Below are 15,456 nucleotides of genomic sequence, written 5' to 3'. Positions count from 1 at the left end.
TAAGAGCCTATTTACTGTAAATCTTGGAAACCAACTCAACTCAAACCTAATGCCATTGTTATCACTGGGAACTATGATTAAATGGTCATTTTCTTTTTTTTTTTTTTAATTTTACTTTAAGTTCTGGGATACATGTGCAGAATGTGTGGGTTTGTTACATAGATATACACGCGCTATGGTGGTTTGCTGCATCAACCTGTCATCTAGGTTTTAAGCCCCGCATGCATTACATATTTGTCCTAATAATCTCCCTCTCCTTTCCTCCACCCCTGACAGGCCCCAGTGTGTGATGTTCCCCTCCTTGTGTCCATGTGTTCTCATTGTTCGACTGCCACTTATGAGCGAGAACATGCGGTGTTTGGGTTTCTTTTCCTGTGTTAGTTTGCTGAGGATGACAGTTTTCAGCTTCATCCATGTCCCTGCAAAGGACATGAACTCATTCTTTTTTATGGCTGCATAGTATTCCATGGTGTATATGTGCCACATTTTCTTTATCCAGTCTATCATTGATAAACATCTGGGTTGGTTCCAAGTCTTTGCTATTGCAATTAATGCTGCAATAAACATTCGTGTGCATGTGTCATTATACTAGAATGATTTATAATCCTTTGGGTATATACCCAGTAATGGGATTGCTGAGTCAAATGATATTTCTGGTTCTAGATCCTTGAGGAATCTCCACACTGTCTCCCACAATGGTTGAACTCATTTACACTTCCACCAACAGTGTAAAAGTGTTCCTATTTCTCCACAGCCTTGCCAGCATCTGTTGTTTCCTGACTTTTTAATGATCATCATTCTAACTAGTGTCAGATGGTATCTCATTGTGGTTTTGATTTGCCTTTCTCTAATGACCAGGGATGGTGAGCTGTTTTTCATATGTTTGTTGGCTCCATAAATATCTTCTTTTGAGAAATGTCTGTTCATATCCTTTGTCCACTTTTTGATGGGGTTGTTTGTTTTTCTCTGGTAGATTTGCTTAAGTTTTTTGTAGATTCTGAATATTAGACCTTTGTCAGACAGATAGGTTGCAAAATTTTTCTCCCATTCTGTAGGTTGCCTGTTCACTCTGATTGGATAGTTTCTTTTGCTGTGCAGAAGCTCTTTAGTTTAATTTCATCCCATTTGTCAATTTTGGCTTTTGTTGAAATTGCTTTTGTTGTTTCAGTCATGAAGTCTTTGACCATGCCTTAAGTAGTCATTTTCAAAATTAACGTCAACCAATTTTTAAATTAGTTTTGTGAGTCATTTGCCACAAGCTAAATATGTAAATCATGACAAAAACAATTATTATATTGCTCTTGCCTTTCTAAACATTCCCGATTTGTAACACTGTATAAATCCATCAACATCAATTAACTTTCTTTCTCTTACTCTATTAGTGAACTAGGCACAGATCTCTCCATGACAAATCATCTCACAATGCTGTGCCTCCCTACTGTGCTCTGTGGCAGGCATGCCGAGTTTTGGCCCATTTCTGTCAAAAGCCTAATCCACTCATGGTTTTTCTTGGCAATATGTACTTAATAGAGAAGTTTTTGCTTAGCCCACACATAGGAAGCAAAGTAAGTATAGATCAGAAATGTTCAAGTTATAAATCACTTAATAGTGTTTTGTACACTAAAAATGACAAGGGCTATTGTACAAGTAGCCTTTTAAAAATGTCTCACACAAATAGCTATGTATTTATACTTGTTTAAAACTGTTGTGAATCATGTCTGTGGTAACAGTGCTCTGTAATTCATAACTGCTGACATGTAGAACCAACCTAAGCACCCATCAACTAATGAGTGAATAAAGAAAATGTGGTATATGTATATGATGGAATATTACTCAGCCATAAAAAGGAGCAAAATAATGTCTTTCACAGCAAGTTGGATGTAGCCAAAGGCCATTATTCTAAATGAAGTAACACAGGAGCAGAAAGCCAAAAACCATATGTTCTCACTTGTAAATGGGAGTTAAGCTATGAGTATGCAAAGGCAAACAGGGTGATATAATGCACTTTAAAGATTAGGAAGGGGGAGGGTGAGAGGGTGATAAAAAAAACCACGTATTAGGTACAAGATACACTATTCAGGTGATGGGTGCACTAAAATCTCAGATTTCGTTACTCTATAATTTATCCATGTAACAAAAAACACTGGTATCCCAAAAGCGATTGAAATAGAAATAAAAATTTAAAAAACAGTCAGTTCTCTAGGCCAGTGGGTCCCAAACTTTTCATCACTAGGGACTGGGTTCATGGAAGATAATTTGTCCCCAGTCTATGGGGTGGGGGATTATATCAGGATGATTCAAGTGCCTTAAATTTATTGTGTACTTTATTTCTATTAGTATTACATTGTAATAAATAATGAAATTTTATACAACTCACCATAATGTAGCATCAGTGGGAGCCCTGAGCTGTTTTCCTGCAACTAGATGATCCCATCTATGGGTAGTGGGAGACAGTCACAGATCATCAGGCATTAGATTTTCATAAGGAGTGTGCAACCTGGATCCCTCACATGTGCAGTTTGTAATAGGGTTTGCAATTGTATGAGAATCTGATGTTGCCTCTGACCTGACAGGAGGGGAAGCTCAGGTGGTCATGTCAGCGATGAGAAGGGGCTGTAAATACAGATGAAGCTTCTCACTCCTCCTTCACACACCTCCTGCTGTGTGGCCAGGTTCCTAACAAGTCACAGACCAGTACCAGTCTGTGGCCTGGGGTTTGGAGATTGCTGCTCCAGGCCATTGGTCAGAAATGGGTACGCACAGTGCATTTGCCAGTCATTCAGTGGATGCCAGTGAGAACAGGAATAATGGGCTTGAAACAGCACTCTGCCCCATGTGGGGAGAAGAGGAGAACCCCAGAAGGAACCCAGAATTCTCTACTGTGAACCAGCCTCTCTTTCACAGCAGAAGAGGGACTCTTTCTCAGGCTGCTTTTTTTTTCCACACAAAATTATACTCCAGGATAAACAAGCACCACTGTCACCCTACTTGAAAGAGAGCTTGTGTTCTACCTTTGGTGTTGATCTTCTCACCAAATACCTATCAACCAGAAGACTTTGACCAATTTGGCATCTTATTAGATGCCCCAAAAGCACCCCCCAAAAACTGTCTTAAAGACAGTTCCGTTTTTTTCTAATGAAGTACTGACTACAACTCTACTATACGTACATGTTACTTAGCACCTTTCCTGGTTTTGAGTATTCAGTCCCTCACGAATATTTGGTAGTGATCTCTGCTCAGTTCTAATGTGAAATGTGTGATTCCATTTAGATTCAGAGTATGAGATTCCATGTGAAATGTTGATCATGAAAAGTTGGTCATGACTTATGGTGTCTCTTTTTTGATCTTTGGCATTAAAAGCATGCACGTTTTGATGGTTCTCTATAAGGGCTGCCTGATTGCTTCTGATTCGGCCTCATTTTCATCCATGTTGTGGTCATCATCTCCTCCTAGTGGTTGCTGCTTTCTCCCTTCCCTGGCAGCTTCCTCCTCCTGCCTGTCGGGGAGGACAGGCTGGTTCTGCTCACCCCTATAGTCTCCTAAGCTTCCTGGCTTGCCAACAGGGCAGCTAGCACCTGCGGAGTGTGGACCAGTGCCTTCCACAGGTCTTCCACCACCTGTTCCTGGCCAGGCAGTTCCTTCAAGGCTCCTCAGTGACCACCTGGATCTCATCGGCTTCTTCTTTCTCACTCTGTCCCTTTGAATCTAAAGCCACCTCAGAACTGGGAACTGGTGTCTGGGACTCGCTGTTGCTGGGCCTGTTTCTTCCCCTGTGGCACCTTAGCCAGCATCCTGCCATCCAGGCTGAGGCTAGCTGAAGGCTTGGAGCTGCTGACTCTGGTCTTTTTTTTTTTACTCAGGTGTCTGGAAGCTACAGCTTTATTTCCCTTTTTGGTGACCTTCCCTTCTGTGGGTTCCTCACATGGCTCCTTTGCCTCCTTCATTCGAACAATGCACTGGATCAGACGCATCACTCTCCAAGTTGGTCCAGCCCTTCTGAAACTGAAAGCCATCCTGCTATGGCTTGCTGTAATTCCTACATGGCCTTTAGCGGGTCTTGAAGGACTCCTATGAGCCTCTAGCCCAGGTGATATTCTTCACTAAAACCCCCTTTTCATCCTGAGACAGCTTGTCGATGCTCTCCAGCTAAAAGCTGTGGCTGCACTGAATTTTGTTGAGCTGATCTCATTGCTTTTCCAGCCCTCCCTGGAGCTTATTTCTTTTCAGCTGCACAGAGCCTCTCTCCACGGCCACCCTGTGGACCCTGCCTTCCAGCTCCCTCCCCCAGGTGTGGGATTCGCAATCTAGTAATTGAAGCCCATGACAATGACACAAGCCACCAGGAAGTCCTTCACAAGAGGTAGCAACTTCATGCAGTGATGCCCATTTCCCAATGCTGTTATCTCACAATCAGGGCTGAGAATCTTCGTGACATAGATTGAGAATTAATCATTTCCATAAAAGCAATAGCAAATTTTCAGTGCTATCATATCACATTAGAAAGAACATAGCTCTATATTATTCCCCAGAGAGGGTTTCTTGATTTGATTCCTAACAAGGAAAGATTCCCCTGCCTCCCCGCCACCTTTGACAGAGTACTAATGACACTCAATAAAAGCTTTTCTCCAGCAAAGCCAGAAACCCATCTGGAGGTGAATGCGAATTCACCACGAGCAGCATCACTGCTCAGACAACATCCTGGCAGCACAAGTGTCCCCAGCCCCTGGCTTTCTAACCTTCATTACCACTTCCCTGTTTTGCCAGCAATCATTATCATCCATACTCACTGCCTGCAGAGGAGGGTGGATAGAGTTTAAACAAACAAGTCAGTTGAGTTCCTCAGTATACATATTTTTTAACTCATAACAGACATAATAGTTCTGAAAGTGCATTTCAGGATCTGGACTTTTTGAGAGAAAAGGATTTGAGTGTGGGAGGGAGAAGGTGCTCCTAAGGTTAAACCCCCAAAGAAACTGGGGATAAAGATGATACCATTTTTAATATACACATTTTAAAAACATTAATTATAATTTTTAAGAGCTAATTTCCTAAGTATTGAGAGAAAAGCAGATAGATATTCATGGGAGAATAAAGTAAAAGATGTGAGCCAGAAAGCTAGACATCTGAGGATGACCCCAATAGGGCATCAACCCTGCCTGAGAAGAGGGAGGACTATAGGTGCAGGGGAGCAGGAGGGAGGTGTGCCTGGGAACACCACCAGTCTTTCCAAGAAACCCCTGGCCTGGTAGCTCAGAGAAGCTTAGGGTGGGACAAAGGGGACAGAGTCACAGCCCTGACCCAGGAGGACATGGCAGGACAAGTGACCCAGCAATGACCAGAAAGGTTGAAATGCACCTCACCAGTGGCTAGCAGGGATCAGGGACCAATATGAGTGAGAATCCTGCATCCCCTGACAGCTTATTCACACTCCAGCCTTCCAGAATGCAGGGGATACTGGGAAGAACTGGAGGGGAGAAAAGGAAGAAGGATGGGAGATGGAAGATTCTCAACAGGAAAAAAAAACAGCAGCAAGCAACTTTGTTTACTTTGTTGGTCAGATTAAATTTCTGCCACCAAAAGAAATTGAGATTGAAAAGTTAAGTTTAATTATGGAGAAAATAAAGTTACATTATTTTGCACAGCAAAGTTGTTGACTATGAAATTTATAAGTATCACATGAAACAGAAAATCTTATGAAACTTACCAAGGAGGTTTCTAGCAACCCCTGTTTAGGGAACTGAGTAAAGGGGAGAGAAGGTAGCATTTTCAAATCTCAAGGAAGTATTTTATGTTAGAATTCAATTTGTCTCTGAGCGCAGCTGTCAAGAGCTTTGTAAATCTAGACCTGTAGGAGGAGAGGTCTAAGTACTTGCAGGATAAAGGCTAGAAGCCTAAGGCCCTGATCGTTTGGACAATCCCCATTATTGCATTTGTTATTCCATTCTCTGACACTTCTAAAAGGTGGGAAATCTCCAGATGCATTCATAAAAAAGTGGTAGCAGTTAATCGTTGCTTCTAGGAAAAGGAACTGGATATGTTACCATCCAAGTCAGTCCCCACACAAATGGAGTCCCCTGTTCAGTGCTGTGAAGCCAATATACAAAACCAAAAACAAGTGTCAAGTAAATTAGTCAGGGTTCTCTTAAGAGAGCAGAACTAATAAGATAGATGACAGACAGATTAGATGATAGATAGATAGATAGATAGATAGATAGATAGATAGATGATAGATAGATAGATAGATAGATAGATAGATAGATAGATAGATTACATGATCACAAGGTTCCACAATAGGCTGTCTGCAAGCTGAGGAGCAAGGAGAGCCAGTCCAAGTCCCAAAACTGAAGAACTTGGAGTCCTATGTTCAAAGGCAGGAAGCATCCATCATGGGAGAAGGATGTAGGCTGGGAGGCTAGGCCCATCTCTCCTTTTCACATTTTTCTGCCTGCTTTTTTCCCCTGGTGGAATAACCCAAATTTTCACTCCTGAAGGGTCTGGGTCATTTGTAGTCCTGCCTGAATTGGACTATTGTAGTTTCCCATTGACCTTAATCACAGGGCATGATAATACTAAGAGACGCCCAATGGATCTCTTGAATTCCAAGTATACTCTTCCTTACCTCCATTGTGGCATAGTATACTGCTTTCATCTAGACAGTCTGGGGCAATCACCCCAGTCAACACTGTAACTCCCTTCTTAGCCTGTTGACTTAAAGGCAGGAAGAGCCCAAAGTGTCCAGGTGACAATCTTAACTTCCAGTTTAATGGAATCGTTGTTGTGTCTCCTGGTGGCAGCATTCCTCCCTCTGGAACTAAGACCTCTAGGCCCACAGAATAAAAAACAGAAAGCAAAAATTTTGCTAGTGGATCACTATGGGTGATGGTGAGTGATGCCACTTTCACTTCCCCCCCCCTTGATTCTGGGACCCATGAATCCTGGCTATGGGAGAAACAGTACCATATATTGGACGCTGATTCAGAGCATACACAGCCTTCTGGAGAACTTTGGCCCAGCCCTGAAAAGTATTGTCACCTAGTTGGCATTGTAATTGTGACTCCAAAAGGCCATTCCACCATTCGATCAATCCAGTTGCTTCAGGGTGATGGAGAACATGGTAAGACCAGTGAATTCCATGTACACAAGCCCACTGCCTCACTTCTTTAGCCATAAAGTGAGTGCGTTGGTCAGAGGCAAAGCTCTGTGGAATACCGTGACAGTGGATAAGGCGTTCCATGAGTCAACTGATGGTAGTCTTGGCAGAAGCATTGCATGTAGGATAGGCAAACCCATATCAGGAGTCAGTGCCTATTCCAGTGAGGACAAACCTCTGCCCTTTCTATGATGGAAGAGGTCCAATATAATCAACCTGCCACCAGGTGGCTGGCTGATCACCCTAAGGAATGGTGCTCTATCGAGAGCTCAGTGTTGGTCTCTGCTGGCAAATTGGGTACTCAGCAATGACCATAGTCAGGTCAGTCTTGGTGAGTGGAAGTCCATGGTCATTTTGTTCAAGGGCCCATTGGGTGATGACAGGGGTGGCTGGGGAAAGAGACTGAGTGGTGTCCACAGAACGGGTCATCCTATCCACTTGATTATTAAACTCCTTCTCTGCTGAGGTCACCCAATGGTGAGCACTCACATGGGATACAAATATCTTCATAGTTTTTGCCCACTTAGAGAGGTTCATCTACATACTTTCTTCCGTAAATTTCTTTGTAATCAATTTTCCAAACATGCTTCTTCCAAGTCCCTGACCATCCATCCAAGCCATCGGCTACAGCCCATGAATCAGTATATAATCGCACATCTGTCCATTTCTCCTTTCATGCAAAGTGCACAACTGCTCAAAGTTCTGCCCACTGGGAAGATTTTCCCTCACTGCTGTCCTTCGAGGATGTCGTAGAAAGAGGCTGTAGTACTGCAGCTGTCCACTTTCAGGTGGTGCCTGCATACTGTGCAGAACCATCTGTCTCCTCTTCCTCTGTCAACTGATCATAGGGAAATTCCCATGAGGCCATCAGTGCAGGCTGGAGGAGAGAAGGCAAGGTGGCAGAAATGGAGACCATGGGCATTTGAGCCATGTCACCAGGTAACTTACTTGAGCCTTCAGGACCTGCTCCAGCCGGATCACATATATGCCACTTCCATTTAATAATGGAATGCTGCTGTGCACAATCCACTTTATGGCTAGATGGGTCAGAAAGCACCCAGTTCATGATAGGCAGTTCAGGTCGCATGGTGACTTCATGACGCATAGCCTAACGTTCAGTTTCCACCAAAGCCCAGTAACAGTCTCTCAAAAGGAAAGTAGTTATCTGAAGAAGATGGCAGGGTCTTGCTCCAAAATCCTAGAGGATTCTGCTGTGATTCACCTATGGGAGCCTGCCAAAGGCTCCAAACAGCGTCCCTATCTGCCACTGACACCTCAAGCACCATTAGATCTGCTGGGTCAAGTGGCAGAGCAGCTTGCACAGCAGCCTGGATCTGTTAGAGAGCCTTCTCCTGGACCCCACTGAGAACGTGCAGCCTTTCAGGTCACTCGATAAATGGGCCAGAGTAACACACCCAAATGAGGAATGTGTTGCCTCCAAAATCCAAATAGGTCCACTAGGCATTGTGCCTCTTTCTTGGCTGTAGGAGGAACCAAATGCAGCAACTTATCCTTTACCTTAGAAAGAGTATCTTGACAGGTCCCCACACCACTAGACTCCTAGAAATTTTGCTGAGGTTGAAGGTCCCTGAATATTAGTCAGATTTATTTCTTATCCTCTGGCATGCAAATGTCTCACCAGTGAGTCCAGTGTGTTTGCTACTTTTGCTCACTGGATCCAATCAGCATAATGTCATCAGTGTAATGGACCAGTGTGACATCTTTCAGAAGCAAAAAGTGATCAGGGTTTCTCTGAATAAAATTATAACAGAAAGACAGCGAGTTGATATACCCCTGAGGTAGGACAGTAAAAATACATTTCTGGCCTTGCCAGCTGAAGGCAAATTGCTTCTGGTGGGCCTTATGGGCAGGAATGGAGAAAAAGACATTTGTCAAGTCAATGGCTACATACCAGTTACCAGAAGACATGTTAATTTGCTCAAGCAATGAAACCACATCTGGTAAAGCAGCTGCAATTGGAGTCACCACTTGGTTAAGCTTATGATAATCCACTGTCATTCTCTAAGATCTGTCTCTCTTCTGGACTGGCCAAATGGGAGACTTGAAAGGGGATGAGGGAATCACCACCCCTACGTCCTTCAAGTCCTTGATGGTAGCACTAATTGCAATCCTTCCAGGGATGTGATATTGTTTTTGATTTACTATTTTTCTAGATAGAGGCAGCTCTAATGGCTTCCATTTGGCTTTTCCCACCATAATAGTTCTCATTCTACCAGTCAGGGAGCCAGTGTGGGTGTTCTGACAGCTGCTAATTGTGTCTATGCCAATTATGCATTCTGACACTGGGAAAATGACCATAGGATGAGTCCGGGTACCCACTGGGCTCACTGTGAGTTGGACCTGAGCTAAAACTCCATTAATTACCTGACCTTCATAAGCCCCTACATTAACTGGAGGATCACAGTGACAGTTTGGGTCCCCTGGGATCAACTGGCTCCCCGGCTTGAGTGCAGTCAAGTCATCTCAGTTGTCTGTAACTTCTGCCTCCTGGGTTCAAGCGATCCTCCTTCCTCAGTCTCCTAAGTAGCTGGGACTATAGGCATGTGCCATCTCACTCAACTAATCTGGATTTTTTTTTTTTGTAGAGACAGGGTCTTATTATGTGACCCAAGCTTGTCTCGAACTCCTGAGCGCAAGTGATCCTCCCACTTTGGCCTCCCAAAGTGCTAAAATTATAGGTGTGAGCCACCACAGCTGGTCTATTATGTTTTTTTCCCCAAACATTTTCCACCCATCATTGGCATGGAACCAGTGGAACCCACATATACAAAGCGTCAACTGTATCTAAAAATGAAACTTTTTAAAAGGTAGAAAAATGCAGCCACAATTTTGTCTCTCAATTCTTTTCATCCATTTTCCTGTAGGCTAGACTCAGCAGGAACCCAAGAGGAAAAGAGTTTAGAAGGGAGAACAGGTAAAGATAGGTGGGAAAGAGAGAGCACTAAGTCCCTCAAGTCTGTAAAGGGTGAATGCAGACTGCAGCACAGGACTGCCACCTGGTCGCTGGTCTCAGCTGCCAGGAAGAGCTGTGGCTTTGTCACCATCCTCAGCTCATCTTGCTCCCTTGATCCCTGCCTCTGCTTGCTTGGCTTCTGGCCTCCTTGGAGGAAAATGCCTGTGTTAATGGGAGCATGATGGAGGGTTCCACGTTGAGGTGGGGTGGGGGATAAGGACATGTTTGCATGAACATGCCCTAAAGGAATATGTACATAAGGAAACAGACTCCCATCTGGAGAGTGAGCTGGGGCAGGTGGGCACTGAAAGGAGTAGGAGAACAGGCTGGATGTCTAGAAATTGCTCCATAATCCATAGTTCCTTTCAAGTGTGCTGCTTCGTCTGTTCTGGCTTCTGCCCCCACCCAGAAATCTGGAGAAACCTCAACTGGAACATCAAGTAAGCAGATTCCAGCCCTCTGGGCCCAGGGTGAGAAAAGGAAATTGTATGAGAAAAGGAGAAAGGAAAAAACAGTCTCATATTGTGCAACAGGTGAAGTCCCACATTGCCCCACTTTGAGGATTCCATGCTGCCGTTTGTAATTCCTGGTGAAGCATTTCTTCATGAGGCTGCCCAGGCCTCCTTCAGCCTTCCCTGGCGGTCCTGCCTCTGTGGAACTGAGCTTCTCCCTTTCCATTTGCTAAGGAGCAGGGAGGAGTGGGAAAGGGACTCCACAGTGAAGGAGGAGACCGACATTCTTGCCCTAACCCTGCTTGCTCACTAGTAATGAACCAGAGACAGGTCATGGCTCTGCTCTGGGCTGCATCTGACAGGTAAGAGGATGGACTCTTTCCCAGATAGGAATCTAGGACCCCTCAGAGCACATTAGGCGTCTCAAAAAGAGGCACACTTCCTAAGGGTCTTGAACTCTGGGTCAAGCCTTAGCCCCAGAACTCAGTTGCTGAAACAGGTCTCCCTTTGGGATGCCTCTCCTCATGATAGTTCATCTCCCTGAGGGGTGTCCCTATCACCCTGGGTTCCTCCTGCAGAGAGGTTTGGCTCACCCTCTAAATGCTCCCTTTCCTGCCACACTGAGCTATTGGGGGTCATATCAGTGACTCGTCAGTTGGTGGTTGTATTTGTTTTCATTTGCTGCTGCAAAAAATTACCACAAACAGCGTCTTATAACCACATATTTATTCTCTTAAAGTTCTGGTGGTAAAGAAGTCTGAAATCAGCTTCGCTGGACTTCATTCTCTCTGGAGGCTCTGGGGGAGGAACAATTTCCTTGCCTTTTCCAGCTTCTACAGCTGCATCCTAACACCTCTTGGCTTCTGGCCTCTTCCTCCATCTTCCAATCCAGCAGCATAGCATCTTGCTTCTGTTGTCACATTGCTGCCTTCTCCTCTATTGCCAGATTTTTCTCTTCCTCCCCATTATAAGGACACTTACAACTACATTTGGGGACTGACCAGATAATTGAAGGTGATTACTCCATCTTAAGATCCTTAACTTGATTATCTCCAAAGTTCCTTTTGCCATATAAAGTGACATTCACAGGTTCTGGGGAATAGGCTGTGGACATCTTGGGGGCCATTATTCAGCTACCATAGTGATCTATCCTTGTCTCTGGCCCTGAGAGTGTCCATTCTCTCTTCCATCCTGTCCCTTCAGAATAGAATTGTGTACCTTTCTCCATGTCCACACCCTGATCTTCCAGACCACCCCAACTGCCCCTCCCTTCACTTTCTTTGGGCTCTGAGAACATTCCAGGGGAGGGCTCTCCAATGGAACTTTCTGTGATGATGGACAGAAAGTCCATCATCCGTGCTGTCCAACATGGTAACTAGCCACATGAGGCCGCTTGAAATGTGACTAGTGTGACTCAGGAACTGAATTTTAAATTTTATTTCATTTTAGTTAAATGTAATGAAAATTTAAATAGCCACTTTGGCCATGGCTAACATATTAAACAGCTCAGATCTAAGCAAATGAAAGCAGAAACTATGGCCAGGCACATTCTTTGCTGCTAGCCTCTTCTCACACCTGTTTTGGATCAACTCTTCCCCCTAACCTCCTTCTCTCAGTCCCCGCAGAATCTGAAGGAGGTTTCCACTGGGGTTCTAGAATGACAGGGTGACTAAGGGCAGGACAAAGCAGAGAATTGTGTATGTTGACCCCAGAGAGGTACAGTGCCCCAATTCTACATTTGCATAGGACTAAGAACACTCAAATGATTTTCAAGGTAGTCTCTGCCTTGTCCTTACTCAGTTGGTCTCCCTTTTGAGGACCACAGAGGTGTGTCACCAGGGAAGGTGTGCAGGAAAGGGCGTGAGCCTGGGAGTTGGCACTGGCCAGGGTCCTGCTCTGCTATGCACTTGCTGAGTGGCATGTGGCAAGTTACTGCCCGGGCCTTGGCTCTCAGTTTCTATAAAATGGGAGGGTTGGACCATATGGTCTAAAGTTTCCTTTTAGCTTTAGTAGAAAACAAGTCTATGTCCCATGGATCAGCCTTTACTGTGCATGTAATTCTATTTCAGAGCCGTGTTGTCTCTGACCCATGGAATAGGCAGTTCCGATGGAAGGATTATTAGGACAAAGTGGCTTAAGTTACTCCTGCAACACTTCCAAACAAAACCAGGCTCCATCCTTCAGTCCTCGTAACACCACCTCACATTAGATTGGGCTTTAGAGTGCTGATCCATCAACTAATCTGATCTTCATGACTCTGATAATTGCTAGGTCCACTTCAAGTGAAAAGATTGAGGCTCAGAGAGGGAAGGAGAGAATCTTCCAAGTGCCTGGACCCAGGATGGGTGCTTTACATATCACCTGATAACAGTCCTTCAAAGTGTTTAATATTATCCCCATTTCACAGGTGTGAACGCTGAGGCCTAATAAGGCAAAGTGACTTTCCCAAAGTTATGCTGATAATAAGATGATGAAGTCATTTTTCTCACTCTTCTTTCCCCTTTGTTGTGCTGCTTCCTCTGTTGTGACTTCCCCTCAAGATGTTGAAATGATAACCCTTATTATAAAGCTATCATTTTGGGGAGGATTCTTTCATGACATTCCCCAAGTAGACCTACAAGCCTCAGCAAATCACTCCACCCAGTCCCTCCTTCATAAGGATGTTAAAACCTTTGTTGAAAGTATGCAGTGAGATCATGTATTAAGAGTGTTCAGCCCAGAGCTCATATTAAAAACTCAGCAATTGCTCGTTTTTACTGTTTTGAGAAACTACTTTGTCCCTCCCAATAGTACCAGGCAATTCCTTTTACCCCCAAATCAAATTAAAATCACAAAGAAACTGTCTGCATTTTATTTTAAAGTTTTATTATGAAAACACAGGGAATCAACTGTGTTATCCATGTATTTGCAATAGCAAAGAAACGGTGACAGTGGACCTTCCCCATAGGGGACACTTATCCTTTGGCTAAACAATATAAATAATGGAAATAATACCTAATACAATAAAACAGCACATAATAAAGATTAAATTAAGAGAAGGAACAGGAGCTGCGGAGAGGAGTCGTAAGGATGGAGAAGATGCATCTCACGGAGAAGCATCCAGGCTCAGGTGACCTTCCCTGAGGACTTCCTGTCTCTGAGCCCAGAGCAGCTCAGTTCAGTTCCAGGTCATACACATACTCCTGGACCCAGGTCTCACTGGGGTCGGCACAGACTTGCTTGCCTCTTTTGGTTTGGAATCTGTAGAACAAGGAGTGGACAGATTAGAATCCCATGGAAACTTTGAAGTCATCTGGCTTTATCCCTTGCCTGTCGTAGGCATCTTCCTCTGCCTGACCATGGTCCATGCAGGGCAGCTCTGATGGATGGGATCCTTCCTGGGGCAGCACTGGAACCAGACTCCCTGTAACTTTCACCCACTGGATTTAACTGTGGGCCCCAGGGGTTGCCCAGATTAGGAACCAATGGGCATTGCAATCAATATGAATAGATCTCCCCATTCCCTGTCAGCCTGGCAGTGACTTTTCCACATGTCTTTCTAGCATGGTTTAAGAAATCGGTCCATATCTCATGTGACTTTTCCGACTTCCCCTGCTCTCCTGTCCACTGGATAAATTCCTCCCCAGGAACCCCATTCTCTCTTGGCTCCCACCCAGCTGCCTTCAGCACTTGAAAAGTGAGTTCATGACCTGTGTCCTCATTGCTCTCAGGGAAGGCTTCAGTCCTGAGAGCTGCCTCCCCACCGCTCAGTCACCCCCACCCTGAAACAGACCTCCTTTTAAAATCCAGCCCTTACCCTTGCCTCCCAGAATAGCCCAGGGGTTGATACTCACACCACAGCTGGCTGGGAGCAGAGGCTGCTGGTCTCGAAGTAATCTACCACAAAGTTGCGAGGAAGCTTTCTCACAGTGTAAGAAAAGCAGCAGGCGGTGGGAGGGTCTGAGCCCACTGAAAGGAAAGGCCAGGGTGAGATCAACACTGCACTTTGGAGCTGTTTATTTTGGCTTCTAATTTTGCATCGTCATTGAGCATATCTGTGGAGCTACCAGAACCTCAAATATGGTTCCTTGTATCCATTCCCACCTAACCTGAGCAGGAGTCTTATTGTGAATAGTGGATCTTCAGAGAAGGACAGGAAAGAAATCTAGAAGATTGGAACTGGATTCAGTCTCAGAACACATCTCACTCCCTTCATATGACAGATGGGGAAACTGAGGCACAGAGAGGGACAGGGCTTGCTTGAACAAGTAATTAGAGGCAGAGCTAATTCAACAGTCTGACTTCCAGCCCTTCCTATTCCTCTACTCCTTGCTAATTCTTAAGAAAATAGGAACTTGAATGTTATTGAATATCTACTAGACTCTACATTTGGCAGCAGACTACATGACAATCGTCCTAGCTGTCTTTTATCCCATCCCCAGATCCCACTGTTTGACCAGACACAACTAGAAGAAAAGACTTTGCCTACACCTTGACTCTAGAAATAGCCACTGCAAAAGCAGACTTACTTGGTGCTGAGAGTGCTGGAGAGCAGAAGGCAGCTACTAGCACGAGGAGAGACAGGACAGTCATGCAGAGCTTCATGGTGTTGGTGAAAGAGAGGTTTTCTCAGAGGTGAGGCTGCAGAACTCAGAAGCTTTAGAACCCAGCTGTGTCCTGCGCTGATACTGAGTTGGGAACCTCTCTTTATAGGGACTCCGAGGCCTGGGACACATGTGGGGGCACTGAAGAGTGAGTGGAATTTCCATGGTAGCGATGATGTCATGGCTCCTGAAGCTAGCTGAGCGATGAGTTCCTCTCAGCTTCTCTTCCCCAGGGCGATGTCATCATAGAGGAAAGATGAGGGAGGTGCAGGGGGGAAGAAGAGGGAAGTGGTACAA

At 44.7% G+C, this 15,456-nt stretch overlaps 1 protein-coding gene across 2 annotated transcripts; it reads right to left on the bottom strand.

The window, feature by feature from the left end:
- Window positions 1–13,413: 13,413 nt before the first annotated feature.
- LOC100385441 (C-C motif chemokine 4-like) lies at window positions 13,414–15,236 on the bottom strand. 2 transcript variants are annotated; one of them, XM_002748330.6, is made up of 3 exons: window positions 15,085–15,236; window positions 14,410–14,524; window positions 13,414–13,816 (listed from the first exon to the last, which is right to left on the bottom strand). In XM_002748330.6, exons 1-3 carry the CDS (start codon window positions 15,158–15,160, stop codon window positions 13,729–13,731), a joined length of 279 nt encoding a protein of 92 aa, XP_002748376.1. In that variant the 5' UTR covers window positions 15,161–15,236; the 3' UTR covers window positions 13,414–13,728. The 2 variants fall into 2 exon arrangements, with proteins under 2 accessions (XP_002748376.1, XP_008995290.1); XM_008997042.4 differs by having other exon boundaries at window positions 13,740–13,985.
- Window positions 15,237–15,456: the final 220 nt, after the last annotated feature.

This window comes from Callithrix jacchus, chromosome 5, assembly GCF_049354715.1.
Source record: "Callithrix jacchus isolate 240 chromosome 5, calJac240_pri, whole genome shotgun sequence".
Taxonomy (NCBI): domain Eukaryota; kingdom Metazoa; phylum Chordata; class Mammalia; order Primates; family Cebidae; genus Callithrix; species Callithrix jacchus.
This window is presented reverse-complemented; position numbering and strand designations above follow the sequence as displayed.

Bases quoted from the DNA above. Each gene is read 5' to 3' on its own strand.
- LOC100385441 (XM_008997042.4), bottom strand. From the start codon at position 15,160: ATGAAGCTCTGCATGACTGTCCTGTCTCTCCTCGTGCTAGTAGCTGCC. The intron at 14,525-15,084 runs GTAAGTCTGCTT...CTTTCCTTTCAG, and splicing joins TCCAGCACTCTCAGCACCAA to TGGGCTCAGACCCTCCCACC. The intron at 13,986-14,409 runs GTGAGTATCAAC...AGTGGGTGAAAG, and splicing joins TGCTCCCAGCCAGCTGTGGT to TTACAGGGAGTCTGGTTCCA.